This window comes from Crocuta crocuta, unplaced genomic scaffold (genome assembly GCF_008692635.1).
Source record: "Crocuta crocuta isolate KB4526 unplaced genomic scaffold, BGI_CrCroc_1.0 scaffold1531, whole genome shotgun sequence".
NCBI lineage: Eukaryota > Metazoa > Chordata > Mammalia > Carnivora > Hyaenidae > Crocuta > Crocuta crocuta.
Window position 1 is genome coordinate 169604 of NW_027533315.1, and position 26405 is coordinate 196008.

Consider the following 26405-nt stretch of genomic DNA (forward strand, 5'->3'; position numbering starts at 1 on the left):
TAATGAGAAAAGGCATGGAATTGGGACCTGGGGCTGGAACATGGGTGGATGGGTGCTTACTGTACTTGGGGAAGGACCCAGATATTATCAGATATCATTGCTTAGTTCAGAGAACCATGGTTGTGTTAGGGGAGAGGCCTAAAATCTAATTGGCAGTTTGAAAAAAATCTTGTATAAGTCCTAGAAATTTCAGCAAGTCAGTGGGTCAGAACCACTGGCAGGGATAAGAGGAAGTATAGAATACTGGTTAAGAGCATTCGTTTTTTATATACTTTTTGCAATTAAATTTTTAGGAATTTTGCACAAATACTTGCACAGGTATGTAAAGAGAAATGTTCAGTATTCACCGCGTCATTGTTTGTAATAGTAAGTAATTAGGAACCTGTTCATCAGTAAGGGTTGGTTAAATGAATTATGGTACATCTGTGGAGTAGAATAGCATGTAGCTGTTAAAAAGAATGAGTTAAATATCTGTTGATATGGAAAGGTGTCCAAGATATTCTTAAGTGAAAAAAATCAGGTTACAAAATAATATATAGTAAGAGTTCCATTTTAATTTTTAAAAATGGTGTGTGTGTACACGTGTGCATGTGTGTATATATGCTTGTGTAGAAAAGTGGCATACAGACTCCTTCCAAAGAGCGCACAAGCAGGGGAGGGGCAGAGAGAAAGAGGAGGACAGAGGATCTGAAGTGGGCTCTATGCTGACAGACACAAGCCCAGTGCGGGGCTTGAACTCACAAACCGTGAGATCATGACCTGAACTGAAGTCGGACATTCAACCGACTGAACCACCCAGTACCCCTTCCTTCATTTTCAATTTAACTTTTTTGAAGAGGTTTAAAATTTAGCTTAAGCAGTTTAAAACTGAAAAAGTACAGAAGAATACCTACTGAAAAATTTTATTCCTGCCCCTCCCTGGTCTCCAGTTCCTCTCCCCATGGACAACCAGTATCAATGATTTTCTTCTAGAGATAATTCTACAGATTCATGCAAATAAGTATATTCATCGTGTATTTTATACTTGTCACATTGAACTTGTAACTGTAGTTCTCTCTGGAAAGTAGGAGAGGGGAGCCAGGAGAAGAAATTTTTACTTCAGTAGCATTTGAATTTTGTACAATGAGCATGTATTACTTTTCCTAAAATAATTTTTAACAGAGCATTTTCTAAAAGGATAAAATAAAAGCATTCACAGCAAAAAGCACGGACTTGGGAATCCGACAATTCCAAGTTTGAATCCCAGCTCTGACACAAATTCATCATGTGACTTTGACAAGTTAATTAACCCTCAACCTCAGTGTCCTCATTATATCTCTTCTATAGACAAAGCTTCCTCTCAGGTTGTCGGAGGACTAAATGAGATTATGTATATAAAGTGTCTGGCACATAGTAAATGCTTAATAAATGGTAGCTCTTACAAATAAAATGATGAAGATGAAAGGCGATGGTGGCAGTGGTAGTGATAATGGTGTGAGTATAGCCAGAAGCTAAGTAGGTCATTGGAAACCCTGAAACACAATAGGGAGGCAAAGGCAGAGGAAGACCGAAAGAGTGATCATCTGGACACTCAGAACACCAGACGGGAAGTCAAGAGCCAAGTAAAGTATGACCAGTAGAGGAACACAAGCATCAAGGATACCTTCATAGCCTTTTTGTAGGAAAAGGTCTTTAGATCCCGCTTGTCTGAGAAATCAGTGAAAAGGGAGTGTGAGAGCAGGGCAGATTCTGAAAGCAGCAGAGCTGTTCTTGGGGTTTGAGAATCTAGTTATTAAATAATAATAGAGAAACTGTTGAGCATTGTCCACAATCTCCTTGGGAGGAGAAAATTGAAAATCCTAAGAGTCCAACTTATAATGGCTGTTGAGGATATAACGAGACATTTTCCCCTTCCCCACTAGTCTTTTTTGGGGTTGCTTCCATCACTTCCTACAGCTACCAGAGACTGCTGTTATGTCAACCTGAAGAGACAAGGTACAGAAATATTTACAGGCAATATATTATGTCTGAGCTTTTCTCCAGAACAATCCAGTATTTTGCAAGGACTGAGGCATAAATGAAACAAGATTGGTTATGTGTTGATAACTGCTGAAACTTAGCTGAACGAAAGGTACATGAGAGTTTTTTATACTTTTATATGTTTATGTTTCACATTTTTTCACAATTAAAAGTTAATAAAAAATCAGGGTATAAATAGCTGCCATTTATTGAGCTTCTGCTCAGACTTTAACTTAGCTGTTTAGTACATTACTTAGTCCTCACAACAACCTTGAAGGTAAGTGTTGTTATCCCCATTTTATTAAGGTGGAGACTGAGGCCCAGAGAACTTAATTATAAGATTAACTACCATTGGGCACTTGGCATGTGTTGGTCTCTTCATTAGCTCATTTAATCCTCCTAAAACCCTGTGGGGTAGAAAACAGGTCAGTTTAATGTCAGCCAATTTACTGAAGGCCAGTTCACCAAATGACTGCTGAATGTATCAAGTATACTGATTTACCAAAAACTGGTTTCTTTTTAACTATAAGGTTTATTTCAGTTTGTACTGGTTAATATTGTTTACCATATGTAACAGGATTATTTAAGCCATTTTAAAATTTTTAATATTTTGCATTTCCTTCATATATATGTGTATATATATATAATTTATTTTGAGAGAGAACGTGTGTGCAAGCAGGGGAGGGGCAGAGAGAGAGGAAGAGAGAGCATCTCAAGCAGGGTCAGCACTGTCAGCACAGACTCCCATGTGGGGCTCAAACTCACAAACCATGAGATCATGACCTGAGCCAAAATCGAGACCGATGCCCAACTGACTGAGCCACTCAAGCACCCCCTTTATATATTTTAAACAGCTTTTTTTGAGGTATAGTTTATATACCATACCTGCTTTAAGTATACAATTAAATGGCTTTTAGTAAATTTAAAGAACGTGCAACTATCATCACAATCCAATTTTAGAACATTCCTATCACCCCAAAAAGATACCTCATGCTCACTTACACTTAGTCCTTTGGTTCTCTTCTCCAAGCGTGAGCAACCACTAATCTACTTGCTGTCTCCGTAGATTTGCCTTTTCTAGACATCTCATATAAATGGAATAATATAATATGTGGTCTTGTATGTTTGGCTTCTTTCACACAGCATAATGTTTTTGAGGTTCATCCATGATATAGTATGTATCATGAATTGGTTCTTTCCTACTGCTGAATAGTATACCATTCTGTGGATATACCATATTTTATTTATCCATTAACTAGCTGACAGTCACTTGGATTGATTCCACTTTTTGACCAATAAGAATAATGGTCAAATGCTATGAGCATTTTCTACAAGTTTTTATATGGGCATATGTTTTCATTTCTCACTTAGGAGTAAAATTTTGGATCATATGATAACATTATGTTTAACTGTTTAAGAAACTGCCACAATTTATTCCAAAGTGTCTGTACCACTTTACATTCCCACCAGCAGTATACTGGCTAACAATTGTTATTGTCTGTGTTTTTTATTACAGCCATTCTAATGGACATTAAGTGGTATCTCATTGTGGTTTTGATTTGCATTTCCCAATAACTACTGATACTGAGCATCTTTTTGTGTGATTACTGGGCATTTGTATATCATCTTTAGAGAAATGTCTATTCAAATCTTTTGCTCATTTTTAAATTGGCTTCCTTGTCTTATTAATTGAGTTCTAAAAGTTATTTAAATATTCTGGATACAAATCCTTTTCCAAATAAATGACTTGTAAATATTTCCTCCCAGTCTATGGCTTGTCTTTTCATTTTCTTTTTTTTTTTTTTTCTGGTTTTTCCTTATTTTTTTAAATACAATTTACTTTCAGATTGGCTTACATACAACACCCAGTGCTCATCCCAACAAGTTCCCTCCTCGATGCCCATCACCCACTTTCCCCTCTCCTCCACCCCCATCAACCCTCAGTTTCTTCTCTATTTAAGAGTCTCTTATGATTTGCCTCTCTTCCTCTCTGTAACTTTTTCCCCATCCCTTCCCCCATGGTCTTCTGTTAAGTTTCTCAAGATCCACATATGAGTGAAAAATAACAATATCTGTCTTTCTCTGACTGACTTACTTCACTTAGCATAATACCCTCTAGTTCCATCCACATTGCTGCAAATGGCAAGATAGCCTTTTCATTTTCTTAATGATATCTTTTGAAGCACAAATGGTTTGAGTTTTACTTAATCCCAGATAACAAAGATAGTTTCCTGTATTTGTTTCTAGAAGTTTTATAGTTTTAGCTTCACATTTATCTCTAGGATCCATTTTGAGTTAATTTTTGTATATGATGTGGGGTAAGAATCCACATTCATTTCTTTGCATGTGATATAGTTATCTTAGCACCATTTGTTTAAAAAAACCATCCCTTTTCCCACTGAATTGTGTTGGCTCCTTTGGCAGGAAGAACTGACCATAAATTTAAGGGTTTAGTTCTAGACTCATAGCTCCATTCCATTGATGCATATGTCTGTCCTAATTGCTAATATGACACTACCTTGATTACTCTTGCTTTATAGTAAATTTTGAAACCATACCCATCGCCCCCCACCCCATCTGCCCTAAGTTTGTTCTCGGCGTTCAAAAGTCTCTCATGGTTTGCCTCCTGAAACCGAATAGTAAAAGTCCTCCAACTCTGTTCTTTTTCAAAATTCATTTGCCCATGTTAAGTCCTTTGTATGTCTATATACCTTTTAGTATAAGCTTACTAATTTCTACAAAAGAAATTAGCTGGGTTTTGATAAAGATTGCATTGAATCTATAGATCAATTTGGGAGTGGGGGCTTGCCATCTTAAGATATTGAATGTGACTGTTTTTATGCTCTCCTTCTCTTTCTTTTTAGTGCCAAGAGGGTAAAGAGCTTATCCAAGTCTCGGCGAGCCAAGCTCCCAAAGAAGGCAGATAGGGCTAGGCTGGTGGCGGAACAGGTGATGGAGGATGAATTTGACTTGGATTCAGATGATGAACTGCAAATTGACGAGAGATTGGGAAAGGAGAAGGCGACCCTGATAATAAGACCAAGTGTGTACCTATTCTTTCTTGTTCCTTCCCTGCCCATTTCACATTTTGTTTCTGGTACCCTGGATAGACCAAAGGCCTTAGGCCTGAGCTTGTTGACATTCTGATTTACAAGCTCTTTAGGCCTCCATGTATTCTTTGCTCTAGAGATTTATTTATAAACCAGTTCCAAACCTCCCTAAATTAGTTGTCTGTGGTCATTACTTTTAGGAAAATTATAGTCTTACTTTTTCCCCTGGGTGTTTGACTCAGATGCTAATCTTAGCTTCACGATAAGTGCATTTCATTATTTTCTAGAATTTCCTCGAAAGTTGCCCCGTGCAAAGCCTTGCTCTGACCCCAACCGAGTTCGTGAACCAGGAGAAGTTGAGTTTGACATTGAGGTAGGAGCCTGCTCTGTGTCTAATCTTCTGCCATTCTGGTTACAGAAACAGAAGACTGATTGTCATTCTTGTTGCGGGTAAAAAGATATCTTATGCATTCAATTCCTATAATAGTTATTAAGTGAAAGTTTGTGTGCTAAGTGCAGCTAAGCATATAACTGGAAGATTATAATTTAGTCGACATATTTTAAAAATCCTTTAATGCAGCAAGCCTGAGTGGCTCAGTCGGTTAAATTTCCAACTCTTGATTTTGGCTCAGGTCATGATCTCACAGTTTGTGAGATTGAGCCCTACATCACATTCTGCACTGACAGCATGGAGCCTGCTTGGGATTTCTCCCTCCCCATCTCTCTCTGCCCCTCCCCCACTCATACTCTGTCTCTAAACAAACAAACAAACATTTAAAAAATCCTTTAATGCTGGGTAGAAGAAAAAGCACTACAACGCAGCAGAAGGAGTATCTGATTTGGAATATCTGATTATGACATTACACAAATTATTTACTGAGCCTTAGCTTCCTTATCTATAGAATAGGAGTTACAATACCTACCTCACAAAGATGCTGTGAAGATTAAAATGAAAGAGTGAATATTCTGCTTAGGACTTGGTCTATACTTGGTGCTTGGAAGTTACTAGTATCTGGAGTGAAAATGTCAACACTGTATTAGGGCCTAACTAGACCAACCCTCAGCAGCTGAGGTGATATCCTCTCTTCCCAACAGGAGGACTATACAACAGATGAGGACATGGTAGAAGGGGTTGAAGGCAAGCTTGGGAATGGGAGTGGTGCTGGTGGAATTCTTGATCTGCTCAAGGCCAGCAGGCAGGTGGGGGGACCTGACTATGCTGCCCTCACGTGAGTATTGGCTTTGATCTCCCCTTTTCAGGTGATCAGACAGCATACCCTTCCACCCCCACCCAAAAGGCTAGATCAACCAATCAGCAGATATTCATCAACACATTTAAAGGGACAAAGAATTAGCAAGGGCATTTGGGCTCAGAGACTAAAATAGATATGAAATCTGTCCTGGGGAACTTAAGATCTGACAGAGAGTGGATGTATATATAGACTTCAAAAGGGATCCAATTTTGGGACTTGGAAGAGACATGGAAGAAAACTGGGCATTTTATGGGCCTTGTTTTAAAATAACGAAAGAATTCAGCATGGGTGATCAGTGAGAGAGGGGCACCCCTCTTTTTGCCACCTTCCTTGCTGTCTGCAGAAAGACGAGGCAAGAAGGACTGGCTTTTACGTGAAAACAGTCTTTGATATACTATCTTGAACCGTTGGTTTGATTTCTGTTTTCTCATCTGGAATGGTTCTCTCCTTCCTCCCACCCTAAGCTCCACTATTGTCCCTCCTCCCTGACAGTTCTGATGATGAGTTTCCTCTGACAACTAGAGAAACTCCTTCAGCATTTCTCCTCTGTCCCTTGCAGCGAGGCCCCTGCCTCTCCCAGCACTCAGGAGGCCATCCAGGGCATGCTGTGCATGGCCAACCTGCAGTCCTCATCATCCTCACCAGCTACCTCCAGCCTGCAGGCCTGGTGGACTGGGGGCCAGGACCGAAGCAGTGGGAGCTCCAGCAGTGGGCTGGGCACAGTGTCTAGCAGTCCTGCTTCCCAGCGCACCCCAGGGAAGCGGCCCATCAAGCGGCCAGCATACTGGAAAACCGAGAGCGAGGAGGAAGAAGAGAATGCCAGTCTGGATGAACAGGACAGCTTGGGAGCATGCTTCAAGGATGCAGAGTATAGTAAGGGTCCAGGCGAGAAGCGCTCCCCCTAGCCCCAGTCTCAAACCCAGTCCCAATCCAGAACAGCTTGGGACAGTAGTGAGCAAAAACCTTCCCTTAAGCCTGATACTTGCTTTCTCTGAGCCATGTTTTCTGAATCTGTAAAATGGAAATACCTACAGGTTGATTCAAGAATTAGAGATGGTACTTGTATAGAGCACCTGGCACATTGTCTTGCTCATGGAAGACCCTCAGAAAATGGTAGCCATTATAATTAGCTATCATCCATTTTTAAAATTGTCTAACCTCCTTTGCTGGGAACTCTTTTTTTCCCTTCTTGCCTGTTTTACCTCCATCACTTCCACTTCTCTGTTTGGTTTATCCCTTGCAAAGGTCTATAATGACCTTTCAGTGGGCTTTTTACATTTAAGAGATGCCCTTTTTTAAAGCTAAGATTTATTAAGTACTACAATATGGAAAGCACTTTTTTTATATAGTGCAGCTGACTTTAATGTGGGTTTTGTTTTAATGCTAGTTTTTTTTTAAATTCTCATTGACCAAAATTCAAACAAGATGGAGAAAGCAAAAGAGCCCTTTGACTAACACTTCCTTCTCTGAAGAAGGTTATGGACACAAAGATAGGGTTTCGTGTAGTATACATGGTTCTACAACTTGCTTGGACATCTCTCAATATCAGTACATGGAAATTTATCTACTTGATCAATACATTGAGATCTCCCTGTTGCATAGTAGCCTATAGCATAGATGTGCCATCATCTGTTTAACCATTGCCTTCTGATTAACATTTAGGTTGTTTCTGATTTTTTAGTTTGACTAACAATGCTCCAATGAAAATGCTTATAAATAACTCTTGGTGCCTATTTGCCAGCTAACATTTCTGTAGGGTAGCTAGACCTACCTACAGTTGAAAGGTATATACAAAATAAGTGTTAATAGTGCTAAGTTTCCCCTCCAAAAGGGCCAGTATATGAGCAGTGTATGAGACATACCTGTTTCCCCACCATCCTGCCAAATGTGGATATTATCAGTCTTCTTAATTTTTTGCAAATCTGAGATCAAAAGAAATGGTGTTTCGGTTTGTTTTATATGTTTATTGGCTCTTCTTTATTTCTTTTCTGTGAATTGATTCATTCTTCCCCCCATTTTTCTATTAAGATGTTGGTTTTTTTTATTGATATGTAGGAGTTCTTTATATATTCTAGATAGTGGTTTTTTTTAAATATATATTCTGGAAATGTTGCAAAATTTTTTCTTTTAATCCGTTGCTTGTATTTATGGTGTCTTTTAGCCTGTAGAAGATTTCAGTTTTTACATGGCATCTTTATCAATTTTTTTTTTTGTATTTTATGTCTTGTATAAGAAGACTTTCTTATATTTTTACATAAAACGTGTATAGAAGTCAAAATTGTATCTCTTTCTCTGGAATTAAGTTTTATGAATTGTGGGGGGTAAGAATCTAATGTGTTTTTTTTCCATATGGATAGTTATATGCCCTGGCACCATTTATTGACTGGTTCATCATTATCCCCCTGGTTGAAGTTCCGCTTTTGTCATAAACTAAATTCCCATGTGTATGTGGATGTGTTTTTCTACTCTATTCCCAGTTCTGACCCTTAATAGCTATGTGACACTGGGCAAACTAGTTAACCTCTCTGTGCCTCTCTAATACTACCTACCTCATAGGTTGTTGTGAAGATTAAATGAATTAATCTATATAAAGCACTCAGAACATTGCCCAACACATGCTAAGTGCTTTGTGTTAGATATTATTAATATTTTTCTATTCTATAAAATTTGTCCTTTCCTGTTGTGATAGCACATATATGGGTTAGTTACCATGGGCCTTGTGTCTGATAGGGTAGATCCCCTCTGCAGAACTTAGACCTAAGGAGAGGACTAATGCTCAGCAAGCCCATCATCTCTGAATAGAGCTGTGACTGGTCTTAGGGGCCTGCCAAGTCTACCTTCAGCAGACAGTCATATCAACCTACAGCTAAGACATCGGCCCCNTTCCCTGCTTTACCCAGCAACATGAGAAAGGCAGTTTAACAAGGAGATACTGACCTACTTGTTCTTATTTTTCCCGAATTTGTGGGTCATATATTGAGTTTTTTCTATTCCAGATGGATTTTAGAATCAGCTTGTCAAATTCCATAGAAAATTCTATTAGGATTTTTTTTTTATTAGGATTGCATGGCATTTGTAGATAAATTTATGGAGACTGACATCTTTCATCAGAGAGGCCTTTCTGCTCTAAAGGGATGTATGTATTCTTGAAAAACTTCATGTCCTGAAAATGTATACGCTAAAAATAATAGGGCTTACAAGAAAAAGAGGGTTAGGGGCACACACCTCAAAGTCTCTGTGGCTTTGAAGCCAAACACCCAAATAATGGCAGTCCTCATAATAATCCTTGCCCAGTTAGCAAGGCATTGGCATTTGCACTTAGCATCAGAGTCAGTGGTTTCTTTGTAGCCTCAAACCTTGGGCTCAGTCTTTTTCCTTCCAGATGTGGGTTCTTGAGGGCATTTGCTTAAAAATAGGTACCAGCTTCATCAAATTAAAATCTAATCCAGGGCCTAGTCTTCAGCAGTCTTTTTATCTTTTTTAAACATAGGCCAAATGTCTCCACAACTTCTTCATCTCTTTTCTTAGCCATCCTCCTCTCCCACTGGAGCTTCATTTTGTAGGAAACAAAGGCACCATTTGTTCTTCCTCTAGTGGGAGGCACTATTGCAGGATTTTCAGCTTTTGTCTGTAGGTATTCATGTATTGCTAAGGCTTTCTCTGTAGTTGTGAGAAAATTCATCCCTGATTGGTTAAAAATAACATGCCAAAGAAAATTGCTTTGGAGCCAGTATAACTTCTGGATGGCTTTGATGTCATTTGGCCATGAGCAGTCACAAAACAGGCTGTCTCGTCCTGTCTTCGAACATGGTCTCTATTCATACGGGTTTTCTTGTATATCTCTTCAGTTTATTTACTAGGTGTTTTATAATTTGGTTCCTATTGAAAGTGGCATCTTTTTGTCTATTACATTTTCCATTTGGCTGTTGCTAGTATGCACAAAAAGAATTGATTTTTGCATTTTGATCTTGTATTGGGTTACCTTACTGTGCTTTTAGTGGTTCTGTTAATGTTTCAGTTAATTGCTTGGGCTCTTGAAAGTAGATGATCTGTGTCCCCCGTCTTAGTCNAAATGCCACAGACTGGATGGCTTAAACAACAGACATTTGTTTTCTCGTGGTTCTGGAGGCTGTAAGTCCAAGATCAAAGTACCAGCAGTATTAGGTTCCCCTGAGGCCTCTCCTTGGCTTTCAGGTGATCACCCTCTTACTGCTTCCTCACCTGATCTTCCCTTTGTGAACACAGGCGGGCGCCTGATGTCCCTGTGTACATCCTAATCTCTTCTTAAAAGGACACAGTCAAATTGGATCAAGGCCCACCCTAGTAGCCTCATTTTAACGGAATTATCTCTTTGAAAGCCTTATCTCCAAATACAGACATATTCTGAGGCACTGGGGATTAGGAATTCAACATATGAAGTTGGGGGGCAGGACACAATTTAGCTCATATCCCTTTTCTTTCTAGTATTCATAGCTCTAGATTTTTCTAGTTTTATCACACTGTTGAGTATTAACAGTGAAAGGGGGCATCCTTATATTGTTTCTGACTTTAAAGGTAATGCTGCCAGTATTCCTCCACTCAATACATAGAGTTCTCTGTAGGTCTCTGATAGGCTGTGTTCATGAAGTTCAGAGGAGTATCGATCTCTAGTTTGAGAGGTTTTTGGTTTTTTTTAAATAAGAAATAGAATTAGGTTTTGGCAAATGGTTTTTGGCATCTTTTGATTATAAACACATAGTTTTTCTCTGTTAATTTCTTTTATTTAAAAAAATTTTTTTAAATGTTTTATTTATTTCTGAGAGAGAGAGAGGGAGACAGCGTGAGCAGGAGAGGGTCAAAGAGAGAGGGAGACACAGAATCTGAAACAGGCTCCAGGCTCTGAGCTAGCTGTCAGCACAGAGCCCTCTGCGGGGCTCGAACCCACGAACCGTTAGATCATGACTTGAGCCGAAGTCAGACGCCTAATGGACAGAGCCACCCAGGCTCCCCTAATTTCATAATGGCAGTATATGGTAATAGAATTACTGATTTTGAGTTGACATTTCCTTCTTGGGATTGGCTGTACTTGATCATGGTGTTTAACACTAGTTTGTTTATTTAGTTCATTTGACTACTAATCATCTTGTTTGTTTACTATTAATTTCTGGTTTTATTTTATTCCTTCTTAATGTTCTTTGCATAATACCTCAAGTTGAAAGCTCTGTTCCTTTCTTTTCAGTCTCTTTTCCCTTTTGATAAAGTGTTTTTTAAATTTTATTTTTCAAATCAGCACGAAGTAAAATTGGCTTTGCTGGCATACATGTTTAGATTCTTGTAACTACCACCACAGTGAGCATACAGAACCTCCTCACACTCCCTTATGTTGTCCCTTGGTAGCCATGGCCTCCCTCTACCCTAACGCCTGGCAACCACCGATTTCATCTCCATCTCTGTAGTTTTGGCCTTTGCCAGAATGTTATGTAATAGAGTTACACAGTATATAATATTTTCAGATTAACATCTATTATTCAATATAGATATTATATATCAATAGATTGTTCCTTTTTATTGTTGTTGTCCATTGTATACCAGTTTCTTTATCCATTTACCCATTGAAGGACATTTGGGTTGTTTACAGCTTTGGATGAGCTGCTGTGAACATTCATTTACATAAATGGCTTTTGTGTGAACATGAGTTTTCATTTTTCTAAGGTAAATGACTTAGAATGGGATTCCTGGACTGTACAGGCAGTGGATAAGAAATGGCCAAGATGTTTCCCAGAGTGGTTGTGCCACTTTATATTCCTACCAATAATGTGTGAGAGTTCTAATTGATCCACAACACTTGGTATTGTCATTGTATTGTCATTGTATTTATTTTAGCCATCCTAATAAGTGTATAGTGATAGCTCATTTAATAGCTTGTCTAATGTCTAATGATGCATCAGTTGACCATTCATGCATCTCTTTTTTGAGATGTCTTTAAATAGACACTTCAAATGACTTGCCTATATTTTTTGTTGAGGTATAATTAATATAGAGTGTTATATTAATTTCAGGTATACAATATAATGACTCAAGAATTCTATACATTACTCAGTGCTCTTTAAGATAGGTATACTCTTAATCCCCTTTATCTATTTCACCCATTTCCCATAACCACCTCTCCTGGCAACCACCAGTTCTCTGTATTTAAGATTCTGGTTTTTTGTTTGTCTCTTTTCTTCTTTGTTTGTTTGTGTTGTTTCTTAAATTCCACACTTGAGTGAAATCATATGGTATTTTCTTTCTCTGACTTATTTCTCTTAGCATTATACTCTGTAAGTACCTCCACACTGTTGCAAATGGCAGGATCTCATTCTTTTCTATGGCTGAGTAATAGTCCAGTGTGTGTGTGTGTGTGTGTGTGTGTGTGTGTGTGTAATACCACATCTTCTTACCCATTCATGTCGAAGGATACTTGGGCTGCTTCCGTAATGTTGCTTNGGTTGAGTTGCTTCTTTATCTTTATAAATAATGCTGCAATAAACACAGAGGTGCATATATCTTTTCAAATTAGTGTTTTTATTTTCTTCGGGTAAATACCCAGTAGTGACATTATTGGATCATATGGTAATTCAATTTTTAATTTTTTGAGGAAGCTTCATATTATTTTCCACAGTGGCCACAACAATTTGCATTCCCATAAGAGTTCCCTTTTCTCCACATCCTTCCCAACAGTTTTTATTTCTTGTCTTTGATTTTTAGTCATTCTGACAGATGTAAGGTGAGCTCATTATAGTTTTTGTTTGCATTTCTCTGAGGATTAGTGATGTTGAGCATTTTTCATGTGTTAATCATTTTAAAGTGTACAATTCAGTGACATTTAGTGCATTTACAGTGTTCTGCAACCAGTGCCTCTCTCTGTTTCCAAGACATTTTCATCACCTTAGAAAAAAAACCCATATCCATTAAGTGATGGTTACCCATGCTGCCCCCTACCTTCACCCCCTAGTAATCACTAATCTGCTTTCTGTCTGCTTTCTTTCTTGCTCAGTATAGCTATTTCATATAAAGGTAATCATGTAATATGTGACCTTTTGTGTCTGGCTTATTTTGTTTAGCATAAATGATTTCATGGTTCGTCTAAGTTGTAGCATTTATCAGTATTTTGTTCCTTTTTATGGATGAATAGTACTCCATTGTATGGGTATGCCACAGTTTGTTTGTCTGTGCATCTGCTGATGGGCATTTGGGTTATTTCCATCTTTTGGCTATTATGAATAATGCTGCCATAGACATTTCTATGTGGATATGTGGCTATGTGGTTATGTTTTCATTTGTCCTGAGTGTATACCTAGGAATAGAATTGCTAGGTCATATGCCAGTTTTGTGTTTAACTCTTGAGAAATCACCAAACTATTTCTACAAATGACTGTAAGACAATTGGCATCTTAGGTATATTGAATCTTCTAATCTATGTATATGGTATGTTCCTCTGTATTTAATCTTTTTAAAATATCTTTCATCAGTGTTTTATAGGTTTTACATACAGATCCTCTACATGTTTTGTTAGATTTATCCCAAAGTTCTGTATTTTTTGGAGCTATTATGAATGGTACCTTTTTTAACCTTTGGTTTCCAATTTTTAANATACACATATATAGTGTGTGTGTGTGTGTGTGTGTGTTGGCCTTGTATCCTGCAACATTGGTATATTCACTTATTCTAGGAATTTTAAAAATATATTCTTGGGATTTTTTATATAGATAATCATGTCATATGCAAATATGGACAGTCTTAATTCATTTTGTTCTAATCTGTAAGTATTTTATTTCTTCTTGCCTTTTTGTTGTGGCTAGAATTTCAAGCACTGTGTGGTGAGAGTGAACACCCTTACCTTGTTTCCAATGTGAGGGGGAAAGCACTCAGTCTTTTCACTGTTATGATGTTAGCCATAGGTTTTCAGGTTAAGGAAGTTCATTTCTATTCCTATTTTACTGAGAGTTTGTTCATGAGTGGGTGTTGAATTTTTCCCAGTGCTTTTGTTCTATCAATGGATATGATCATGTGGTTTTTCTTCTTTTGTCTATTAATATGGTAGGTTGCATTGACTGATTTTCAAATATTGAACCAGACTTAAAATTACAGACTTAATCTGTTTATATATTACTGGATTCAGTTACTAGAATTTCACTGAGGACTTTTGTGTCTGCTTACGATTGATACTGGTCTGTCATTTTCTTTTCTTTTACTCTCTTGACTTCAGTTTTGGTATCAGGGCAATGCTGGCCTCAAAGAATGAGCTGGAAAATACTCCCTTCTCTTCTATTTTGTGGAAGTGGTTGTGTAGGTTTTTTTTCTTTTTCAAATGTTTAGGTGAATTTGTGAGTGAAACCACCTGTGCCTAGAGACTTCTTTTTCAGGTTTTAACTATGGTTTTATTTTCCTTAGTAGGTATAGAATTATTCAGGTTATCTATTTTTTCTTGGGTGAGTTTTGATAGTTTGTGTCTTTCAAGGAATTGGTCCATTTCAGCCTAAGTTGTAGAATTTATGGGTACCAAGTTGTTTGTAGTATTCTCCTATTATCCTTTTAATGTCTGTGATATCTTTAGTATCTGCCTTTTTAGTCTTGATATTAGTAATTTGTACCTCATCTTTTTTTCCTTTGTCATTCTTGCTGGCATTTTATCCATTTTATGGGTCTTTTCAAAGGACCTACTTTTGGTTTTATTTAATATTTATGATGATTTGTTTCATTACTCAGGATTTAGTCTATGTTGATAATTTTGCACTGTGAACTTGAGAAGAATGTATATTCAACTATTGTTGGGTTGAGTGTTCTAAAAATTTCAATTAGATCAAGTTGATTGATGGTGATGTTCTATATCTTTGCTGATTTTCTGTCTACTTGTGTCAATTACTGAGAGAAGTGTTAAAGTCTCCCAAGTAGAATTAAGGATTTGTCTATTTCCCTTTTTAGTTCCATAAGTTTCTACTTCATGTACTTGGAAGCTCTGCTGTTGGGTGCGTCCACATTTAAGATTGTTATGCCTTCTTGTCGAATTCACCCTCTTGTCATTATGTTATTTCCCTTTATATTCCAGCTAGTTTTCCTTGGTCTGAAGTTACTTTGATAATATAGTCAATCCAGCTTTCTTTAATTAATGGTATGATATATCTATTCCTTCCTTCTTGCCTTCCTTCCTTTCTTTTTATTCATTCATTCATTTATTCATTGATTCATTTATTTTTATCATGACCCAAAACTCAGCCTGTATCACTTATCTTTGGTACCCAAGTGATACTTGATTCACATCCATACAGAATTAAGAGAAAAAAAAAAAACTTGAATCTGTCCTCACTGCTAGTCACTAAAATAATTCAGAATAAGATGAGGCCTCATTTCTCTCAACTAAACCGAGAGGAAACTGGTATTCATTTTTTCAAAATAAAGAAAGGAAAATAAGCTTCTAAGATTGAACTAACTCATTCATTGGAGGTCAGGAAACATCTCTACCCCTCACTTATCAGCAGAAAAGTGCAAATGGATACAACCACATAATCACTTAGTGTAATTTAGAATTCTGACTTCACTGCTTACAGGGATGTTGCAGGACCATACTGGTGCAGTCTGGTGACAATAACATTAATCACGAAATCTCATTGTGTAACATGTAGCCCAGAAAACGTCTCTCACAAATCCATCAGGAGACAGTTATGCCAGTATTCCTGTAGGCGGCCTTGATGCCATCTCTCGGGGAAAGAAGTCAAAGGTGGTAAATGTTAGCACAGTCAGAAATAATGAGCTAGATTTACACACAGAAACATACAGATTTCAGATGTAGCACTGAATAAACTAAGAAACAATGGCATTTCAACAAATTAAAAATGTACACAATGGTAGGTATTTTTCAGGGAAAATTAAGTTACTGTTCTTTTATTTTATTATCTATATGATTTCACTTAAAGTGATTTTTTTGTAACCANCACCTGATCTTGGTGGATAATTCTTTTTATGTGTTGGTGGATTCGATTTGCAAGTATCTTGTTGAAGATTTTTGCATCTGTATTCTCAAGGATATTGGCCTGTATGTATAACACTAGTTTTTAAAGAGACTGTCTTGTCCCCATTGTATATTCTTGGTACCCTTTTCAAAATTCAATTGAGTATAGATGTTTGGGTTTCTTTCTGGACTCTTAGTTCTATTCCATCACTCCGTTCTTTTTCAAGATTGTTTTGGCTATTCCAGGTCCCATAAAATTCCATTGGAATTTTAGGATCAACTTTTCCATTTCTGCAAAAAATGCCATTGGTATTTTGATAGGAATTGCCTTGAATTTGTAGAATGCTTTGGATATTATTGCCTTCTTAACAAAATTAAGACATTCAACCTATGAACATAGGCTGTTTTTTTCATTTATTTAGTTCTTCTTTAATTTCTTTCAGTAATGTTTTATAGTTTTCATTATATTTCTCCTACCTCCTTGATTAAAATTTATTCTTATTTGCTTTATTCTTTTTGATGCTCTTATACATGGAATTGTTCTCTTAATTTTCCTTACATATTGTTCTTATAGAAACAATTGATTTTTACATTAATCTTATATCCTTCAATGTTACTGATTTCTATTATTAGCTCTAATAGTTTTTTGAAGATTCTTTAGGATTTTTCTATACATAGTCAAAGTACAAAGTCATCTACAAATAGAGTTTTCTTAATTTTTTCTAATTTGATGGCTTTTTTTGTTTGTTTTTGGTTTTGGGTTTTTTTCTTGAATAATTTATTGTCAAGTTGGTTTCCATATAACACCCAGTGCTCATCCCCACAAGTGCCCTCTTCCATGNGATGAACCACATCTTCTTGAATCATTCATCAGTTGGTGGACACATAGGCTCTTTCCATGTTTTGGCTATTGTTGAGAGTGCTGCTATGACCATTGGGGTACATGTGCTCCTATGCATCAGCACTCCTAATTTGATGCCTTTTATTTCTTTTTCTTGCCTAACTGTTTTGGATAGAACTTCCAGTACAGTGTTGAATAGAATTGGTGAAAGTGGGCATATTTGTCACATTCTTGATCTTCAGAGGAAGTTTTTAGTCTTTCACTTTTGAGTATGATGTCAGTTGTGGTTTTTCATAAATGTCTTTTATTGTATTGAGGAAATGCCCTTTTATTTCTAGTTTTCTGAGTGTTTTTATCTTGAATGAGTATTGGATTTTGTCAAATTCTTTTCTTGCATCAACTGAGATGATCCTGTCTTTTCATTTTATTAATGTGTGTATTATATCAGCTTTCCATTTTTAGGAACTAGAAAGTATATTTTTATCATTAAATCTTAAATGAATTTAATTTTATGTTTTGTATAATTTTAAAACATAATATTTTTCTTTATTTTTTTTAGTTTTATTGAGAAATAATTGACATACAGAATTGCGTAAGTTTAAAGTATATAGTATAGGGGCGCCTGGGTGGCTCAGTCGGTTGGGTGTCCAACTTCGGCTCAGGTCATGATCTCACAATTCAAGGACTTGAGCCCCGTATCGGGCTCTGTGCTGACAGCTAGCTCAGAGCCTGGAGCCTGTTTCAGATTCTGTGTCTCCCTCTCTCTCTGACCCTCCGCTGCTCACGCTGTATCTGTCTGTCTGTCTGCCTGTCTCTCAGAAATGAATAAATTTTTTTTTTAAATTAAAGAATACAGGGGCGCCTGGGTGACTTAGTCGGTTAAGAGTCCGACTTTCGCTNTCTATCCTAGAAATAAACATTAAAAAAAATAAAATAAAATAAAGTATACAGTATAATGACTTGACTTACACATACTGTGAAATAATTACCACAGTTTATTTAGCTAACATCCATGATCTCCTATAGTTACAAAAAAGAGGTCCCACTAGAAGGAAGTACAAGACTCGATTCCTCTGATGAAGTAGAATTCTATAGAAATTTGAAGCTGGTCGTTAGAAGAAGTGGGAGTAGGATCATTAGGAAGAAGTTTCATGTTTACTTTGCTTCCTTTTAGGTTTAGCAGCAGTAGCAACAGAGTTGACTTCATCAGTAGGATCTGTCTAGACCATTTTCCCATTAAACCTATAGGTGTTACATGTGGTTTATGAGGAGAGTATGGGGGACGTTTGTATGTATGTATATAGGATGAGATACTTGTATATGTGTATTTTGTCATTCAGATCATTCTGTTCCAGTAATCTTTTTGCCAGTTGAGTTCCCACTCAGCCCAGGTGGTCTTTTTGTTCTCTTTCTGTAAATAATGTGTATAGCATTTCTTTTTCCATTTCAGCCAACACTTATTGATTACCTACTCTGCATTGTGTTAGGCTTCCTTAGTTTGAAATCAAATAATACATATTCTTGCCCTCAGGGTAAATTGGGGTTGACCTATTTACTTACCAACTCTTAAATACTGTATAACAAATAACTCCAATAGAGGTATACTCAGGATACTCTGGAGAATTGAGGAGGTATCTGAATCAGATTGAGGGACAAGGAAGGCTTCTTTAGGAAGTGAATCTGGAGCCGAATTTTGCACCTCAGTAAAGTAACTCATGAGGTTACTCGCTAAATGGATGTTGAGAATGAATCACAATTGGTGATGCTTGGAGGACATTTGCAGCAAATGTACAAAGGTAGAAAGGCATGAAAAGTATTTGGCACATTCAGGGGTTCCTGCCTTTGTGTATAGATAAGGAAAAGGTCTACTGGTAGGAGAGTGGGAGGAGCTGAGATGTAGGTATCCTTCTGTCTTCACCCTTCTGGATGAAATCTCAGTTTACCTTGCTTTTCCCTCTCACTGCAGTTTATCCTTCCCTGGAGTCTGACGATGATGACCCTGCTTTGAAATCTCGACCCAAGAAAAAGAAGAATTCAGATGATGCTCCATGGAGTCCTAAAGGTGATCCAGTATTCTGTCCTTAAACTCTGTAGGTATGGTTTGGGGAAAATAGGTTGGGGTAGTTGGGATATTTAACATAAGAAGATATGATTCAGTCATTCATTTGTTTATTCAGAAAACATTTGTTGCGTATCACCCGTGTGCTAGGTACTGTGTTAGGGGCTGGATTAAAAATGATCGATAAGACACATTTCATGCACTCAGTTCAGCATAGCCAGAGGTAATGAAGCATGTTGCTTCTGATATTACATGGCTTGAGATGAAAAGAATACTTTGAGGGGCACCTGAGTAGCTCAGTTGTTTAAGCATCGACTTTGACTTAGGTTCAGGTCACGATCTCACTGTTAATGAGTTCCAGCGCCCGTGAGGCTCTGTGATGACAGTGCAGAGCCTGCTTGGGATTCTCTCTCTCCCTCTCTCTCTCTTCCCCTCCCCAACTCATGCTCTCGTGAACACTCTCTCTTTCTCTCAAAATAAATAAATAAACTTTAAAAAAGAAGAACTTCAGCAGATTCCAACAAGCAGTCTGAGACTTCTGAGAACATTCTGCTACTATCATCCCAGACCTTTGGTAATAAGGTTGTCAAATGAAGGAAATTCTGCTGACTGCCTAAGTGTACAAGCCGCAAGACTCCTTAGACTGTCACTTATACTGGCTGAGAGGCCAGCTCTGAGGAAGGAAACTAGAATGGTCATTGAGTTGAACATGGGATTTAGATGGTAATTCTACTCATTTCATTGGTTGGGTGGTTTTCACAGTGGATGCTGTTTCGGTTAGCTTTTGCTACCCAGAACTTAGTGGCTCAGAACAATAACAGCTGATCATTTCTCATGATTCTGTAGGTTGGCTAAGCTATTGTCCTAGTCTGGACTGGGTTGGCTGAGGCTGGATGGTCTATAAAGATATTCCTCAGGGGTCTAGACCTAATTTGGGGTGGCTAGGGCCTCTTCCCATGTGGTCTCTCCTGGTCCACCAGGAAGCAAGCCTGAGCTTTTTCACAGGATAGCAGAAGCATGTCCAGTAGCAAGAGAAGGAAAGCCCCAGTTTACAAGCACTTTTCAAGCCTCTGCCTGTGTCATGTTTTCCCTTGTCCCACTGACCAAAGCAAGTTACATAGTCAAGCCTCAATTCCAGGGTTGGAGAAATACATTACATCTCTTGAGAGAGGGGGAGCTACAGAATCCTCCTGTGCTACAGAGAGGTGTGAGCAAATTGAAAGCCGTTACTGCAGCAGTCTATTGCAGAGGGTGCTGGCATCTCAGTTACCCATCGTTCCCTAGGAAGGAAAGGGCCTGCTGGCCCCACCCATCCTTATTTGGCTTTTCTGCTGTTAGCTTGGAGTTGGGGGACAAGGGTGACAGAATAATCCTAGAAAGTGTTCTCTCAGTGAGCCAGTCAGCAAATGTTACTTTTTTCTTTTTTAAGGCCTATTTTCTGATTGTATTTTTTCATATAGTTTCTGGCTGATTAGCAAAATAGAAAAGTGGGAAAGTACGGAGAATAGAGGAAAGTGTAAAGAAGAAACCACCCATGATCCAACTACCCAGAAGCAACCACTGTGTTAATGTTTTGATACATTTCCTTCAAGTCTGTTTTTCCTATGTTTTTCTTTTTTATGGTTAAAATTACAGGATATAGATAAGCCTATATCCTGCTTTAAGCTATTTTTGCCTTTTAATCAAATTAACTTGTATATCTGGTAGCAAATTAAATAGTACAGAGGAGTTTAGGATGAAATGCAGTGAGTGGTCTTTGCCCCTGCCTTCCCCACCTGCGATCCTGTGCCTGAGAGGCAGCCTCATAGGTTTTTTTTCTGGTTGTTACTTCCAAAATTCAAAATAATAGGGTTTATACCACCATTTCTTGATGTATCAACTTAGTTTCTATTTCTCTTTCTCTCAGCTTCTCTCAGTCTCTCTTGATTATCCAGTCTCTAAGATACAGACATTAGAACTCCTTCCTGCTTCCTGCCTCTCATGAACTGCACATTTTTGTTTACATTATCAAGGTTGTTAGCATTTACATTTTCTTGTGATAAATACTCTATAGTAACTAGTGATTGACTGTAAAAGTTGAAAACTAGTAAATATACCTGGCCTTTTAAATTAATATTATTTCATAAGCATGTCCTTAAACCATTGTTTATAAGTATTTTAATGGATACAGGGGCGCCTGGGTGGCTCAGTCGGTTAAGCGTCCGACTTCGGCTCAGGTCATGATCTCATGGTTCGTGGGTTCGAGCCCCGTGTCAGGCTCCGTGCTGACAGCCAGGAGCCTGGAGCCTATTTCAGATTCTGTATCTCCCTCTGTCTCTGACCCTCCCCTGCTCACGCTGTCTCTCTCTCTCTCTCTCTCTCTCAGAAATAAATAAAACATTAAAAAAAATATTTTAATGGCTACAAAATACTCTATTCTCTGGATATACCTTGTTTACCTAACTTCTACTTTAACATGAGGCATTTAGCCTATTGCCATGTGTTCACAATTAGTAATAACATTGGGGTGAACATTTTTATATGCGTTGGTGTCTCTGATTATTTACTTAGGATAGATCCCCATTAAACTCGAGAAGGGCAGCACCTGGGTGGCTCAGTCGGTTAAACATCTGACTTCGACTCAGGTCATGATTTCATGGTTCATAAGTTCAAGCCCCGCATCAAGCTGTCTGCTGTCAGCACAGAGCCCGCTTTGGATCATCTGTCTCCTCTCTCTGCCCCTTCCTCGCTCGTGCGCTTTCTCAAAAATAAATAACTAACTAAACATTGAAAATAATAATTGCATAAACTCTAGAAGGGCAAAAAGTACACATGGATATACAGTAAAAAGTGTCCTTCTCATCCCTGTTTCACAGCCTTTACTTTCCTACTAGAATTTTCTAGANCCTTTAGCTAATTATCCAGAGTTCTGAAAGAAATTTTTTTCTGACAATTTTTACCAGTTTTCTCATTGTGTTTATTCAGGAGTGCATTTTTGGAAGTCCTTAACTTTGTCATTTTTGCTATTGCCATCCATCATGAAATACCAAATGGCTCAGTATGCACTGCTATGAAAATGACATTTTTTTCTATAACCATTGTACCATTTTACGACACCTAAGTCAAGTAACATTTATTTTCTAACGTCATTTAATACCAAATCTTTATTCAAATATCCCCCCCATTATACCAAAAATATCTTATAATTTGTGTATTCAAATCAGGATGTTTTCAAGAACTACACATTTCATTGGGTTGTTATAATCTCTTAGTCTCAGTTAAAATTTTTATGACAACAATGAAATCTGGCCATGTGTAGCAACATGGATGGACCTTGAGGGTGTTATGCTGAGCGAAATAAGTCAGGCAGAGAAGGACAAATATCATATGTTTGCACGTATAGGAGGATTAGGAGGAACTTGACGGAGGANATAAACTATTAAAAAGAAAAAAAAAACATATATAAATAAAGAAAGATAGTACACAAACACCTGTATTCTCAATATATTTTGCTCTATTTGCTTTATTCATTTATCTTCTAGCTTTTGGTGAGCCACTTCAAAGTAGTCTGCAGCCATCATAACATATTTTACCCCTTAATAATATCGCCTAAGAATAAGGACACCCTCCCATGTAACCATACTATCTTTGTTGTACTTAACCATTAATAATACCCTAAGATCTTCTAATACCCATCATTAAATTTTCTCAACTGTGCCCCCCAAAATGTCTTTTATAGTGTTTTTTCCCCAAAACCCAGGTTCAATGAAGGAAGGTGGTTTTTTTTTTTTTTTCCAGCTTAAAACAAGAACTTTCTCATGTATTATACAGGTCGGGGATTTGGAAAGTGTACAGTAGGGGTAGCTTGTCTCTACTCTATAAGGTATGTGGCCTTATCTAGGAAAATTTGAAAGCTGAGGGGGTCGCTTGATGGCCAAGAGTTTGAATCATCTGAGGTCTCATTAACTCACATGTCTGGTGCCTAGGCTGGGAAAACTCAAGGACTAGAAATGCCAAGCATAGTGCCAACATGTGGCCTCTCCATGTGACTAGCTTACATGCCTGCTCAGGGCTTTAAGTGTGTGTTCTAGCAAGCAATGTAGAAACTGAAATTGCCTTTTCTGACCTAGCCTGGGAAGTCGAGCAATGTTACTTTCACCACATTCTATAGGCTATAAATCAGCTCAGATTCAATGGAAGGGAACATAAAACCCCACCTATCAATAGGAAAAGTGTTAAAGAATTTGGAGCCTTGTTTTAAAACCACCACACGTAACGAAACTATAGAGAACAATATACCCAAGAATCCATAACCAAAAATTATGCATTAGCATTTTTGCTTCATTTGCCTCAGATCATTTTTAAACAAATAAAATATCACCTTTAAAAAGAAGACTNCTGTGAGTGCAGAGCCCAATGCGGGGCTCGAACCCATGAACCATGAGATCATGACCTGAGCTGAAGTCAAATGCTTAACCGACTGAGCCACCCAGGTGCCCCAAAATTGTCAATGCTTTAAAGCAAATCCTCTATATTGTGATATTCCTCACCTATAGTGTACTTTAATAAGCATATCTAAAAATATATATTCTCCTATAACCACAATCCTATTATCATACATAACAAAATTAACAATGTGATACTTCCTGTACATGATCTAATACTATGTCCATAATCAAATTTCCTCAATTGTCTAACCAAAAAAGGTATTTTTGTAGTGGATTTGTTTAAATCAGGATGTTACAGAGTTCACAAAGTATTTGGCTTTCATGCCTTTTGAATCTAGAGCATTCCCCCTTTTTTGTTTTATGCTGATGATTTATTGTAAAAACTGGTATAATTGTCCTGTAACACATCCCACCTTTTAGATTTATTTGTTTGCTTCCTTGGGACATTGTCTTTTTAAGGAAACAGGCCAGTTATCTTGTAGAATGTCTGATTTTTTTCTCATGGTGTCACTTAACTTGTTCTCTTATCTCTGTGTTTTCTAAAAAATGGAAATAGTATGAACCACTTCCTTGATTTTAGGTCTTTGGCAAAACTACTTCCCAGGTGATGCTGTAAATTTCATTTTGCACTGTATCAGGAGACACATGAAGTCAACTGTCTCACTATTAGTAACAGCCAGGTTAAATACTTAGTTAAGGGAGTGATGTGATCTTACTGTCAAAAAGCTAGGTTTTTTTTCCTTCTTGAGACTACAAGTACTATGTGAATTAATACTTTGGTACTGTGTGAATATCCAGTGCCCTAGAATCAGTTGTTTCTTTAGGGCTTACAAACCTGTGATTTTCCAATTCTGTCATTACATTTATTAGCTGGCATTCTTCTCTAAAGAAGAGCTCTCCTTCATCATCTGGGACTGTTTGGTTATCCTGAAATATACTTCCTATGTAAAACATGGGATAAGTAACTATTTTTTGATTCAAGATTGTTATGGCACTATAAAAGGGTTATACAAGAAGACAGTCTTTATGAGCTCATAGCTTGTTTGGTTGATGAAATAAGACACACAACAACACATCAACATTAGGGAATGTGATAAAATGGCACGTGCTATATACTGAGTGGCTTGTGCGTATCATAAGTTCGGGAGAGGGAGAAGTCAGTGTGAGCCAGAGAGGGCATATAGGTTTTGTATAGAAAGTTGATTTTAGCTTACCTTTGAAGGATGAGCAGGTTTTGAAGAGGGGAACAAAGGGAAGAGGGTGCTGTAGGCAGTGTGGATGGTGAGGATGAAGGCACAGGGAGAGAGGATGAGCTGTACTTATTCTGGAGGTATAATAAAGAAGCCATTCTGTTTAGAGCAGCTGAGAATATGAATGTAGAAATAAGGTTGAGAAGGTAGGTAGGATAGGAGCAGAACATGGACAACCTTAAATACCAATCATGTGTGCATTGTGTTATTTGAGCATTTGTAAATTAGCTTCTTCCCTGATGGGAAACAAAATCTGACTCTCTAAAAAGCTAGAAGCTAGAGGACCAGTGAGACCACCTTTGTGGGGGGAGGGGCTCAGAGGTAGGGAATATGGTTGACATTCAGATAAATGTTTTCATCCTGTTTCCTCTGCAGCCCGTGTGACCCCAACTCTACCAAAGCAGGACCGTCCTGTGCGTGAGGGGACCCGGGTAGCTTCCATTGAGACTGGTTTGGCTGCAGCAGCTGCAAAGCTAGCCCAGCAGGTAGGTGCTGACACCTAGGCAGTGGCCTTGCTACTGATCCCAGTTTCCTTAGAGCCTTAAAACTGAGACCTTACGCTGATAGGTTCCCGCTGTTGTCTCATTGGAGAGTGGGTAGCCTTTGATCCTTATATATGGCATTATCGTAGGCTCCTCCTATATCCTTCACAGACCAACTTAATGACAAGCTACTTCCAGAGGTCACACAGTTGACATGATTTAGGGTGAAAGGAAATAGGGGGCCAGAGAAAGGCCCTTGTTGATATCATTTGCCTTTCTAGGTGTGTTAAAACCTGTTAGATGGGAAGGACCAGGGTTGTCCTTGAACGAGATCATTTGCCATTAGATGAAGCACCAAGGAGTTTACTAGCTGAGTGTGCTCAAGTTCTCGGCCACTCAACTGGTATTGGAACTTGGTTTTGGGGGAGAGGCTTTCCTTGTCCTCTTCTGTGCCAAATATTATTGCCTTAATCTTCAGCCCCTACTTCCCAAGAAAACTTCACCCACTAGTTTTTGTCATAAAGAGTCACTTCACTAGAATTAAATTGACCTCCTAGCAGGTTCCAGTTTGTAAAGTTCTTTAATGTGTATACAGCGCTCAGCAACCCTGGGAGCAGTTGGAGTTGAATTTTCTGGTTCTCTCCTTATCAACATCCTCTTGACTCTTCATGCCATACCCTATTGCTGAGAGCATTTGTTGGGCATCTGCTTTTATGTTAGGGGCTTCCATGTACAATGTCTCATGTAATCTGCCTAGTAGCCCTGTTCAGTAGGTGATATTTTCATCATTTTACAGGTGAAGAAAATGAGGCTGTCTTTAAGTGACTAGTCCAGGATAATACAGCCAGTCAATGGAGGAGACAAGATTCAAACTCATATCCTCTAACTTCAAATTTCATGTTACTTGCTATTTCAGTAAAATAGTTAAAATTTTATATATTTTAATAATTATATTCTATTTCAGTAAAATTTAAGAGAACAGTGTTTTAAATATGCTGTTATATGGGGCTCTCGAGTTGCTTAGAAATGTCTCAGAGGCTGCTGTTGGGAGTCAGCAGAGACCAAGCCATCTCTGATG

At 37.9% G+C, this 26405-nt stretch overlaps 1 protein-coding gene across 1 annotated transcript in view; it reads left to right on the plus strand.

The window, feature by feature from the left end:
* Window positions 1-26405, plus strand: part of PHF8 (PHD finger protein 8) — a 66417-nt gene that overhangs the window by 33621 nt on the left and 6391 nt on the right. Inside the window, exons 14-19 of the mRNA XM_077748136.1 lie at window positions 4863-5041; window positions 5336-5421; window positions 6144-6277; window positions 6861-7174; window positions 19076-19171; window positions 25221-25330. Coding sequence (XP_077604262.1) covers window positions 4863-5041; window positions 5336-5421; window positions 6144-6277; window positions 6861-7174; window positions 19076-19171; window positions 25221-25330 — 919 coding nt within the window. The remainder of the gene's footprint in view (window positions 1-4862; window positions 5042-5335; window positions 5422-6143; window positions 6278-6860; window positions 7175-19075; window positions 19172-25220; window positions 25331-26405) is intronic.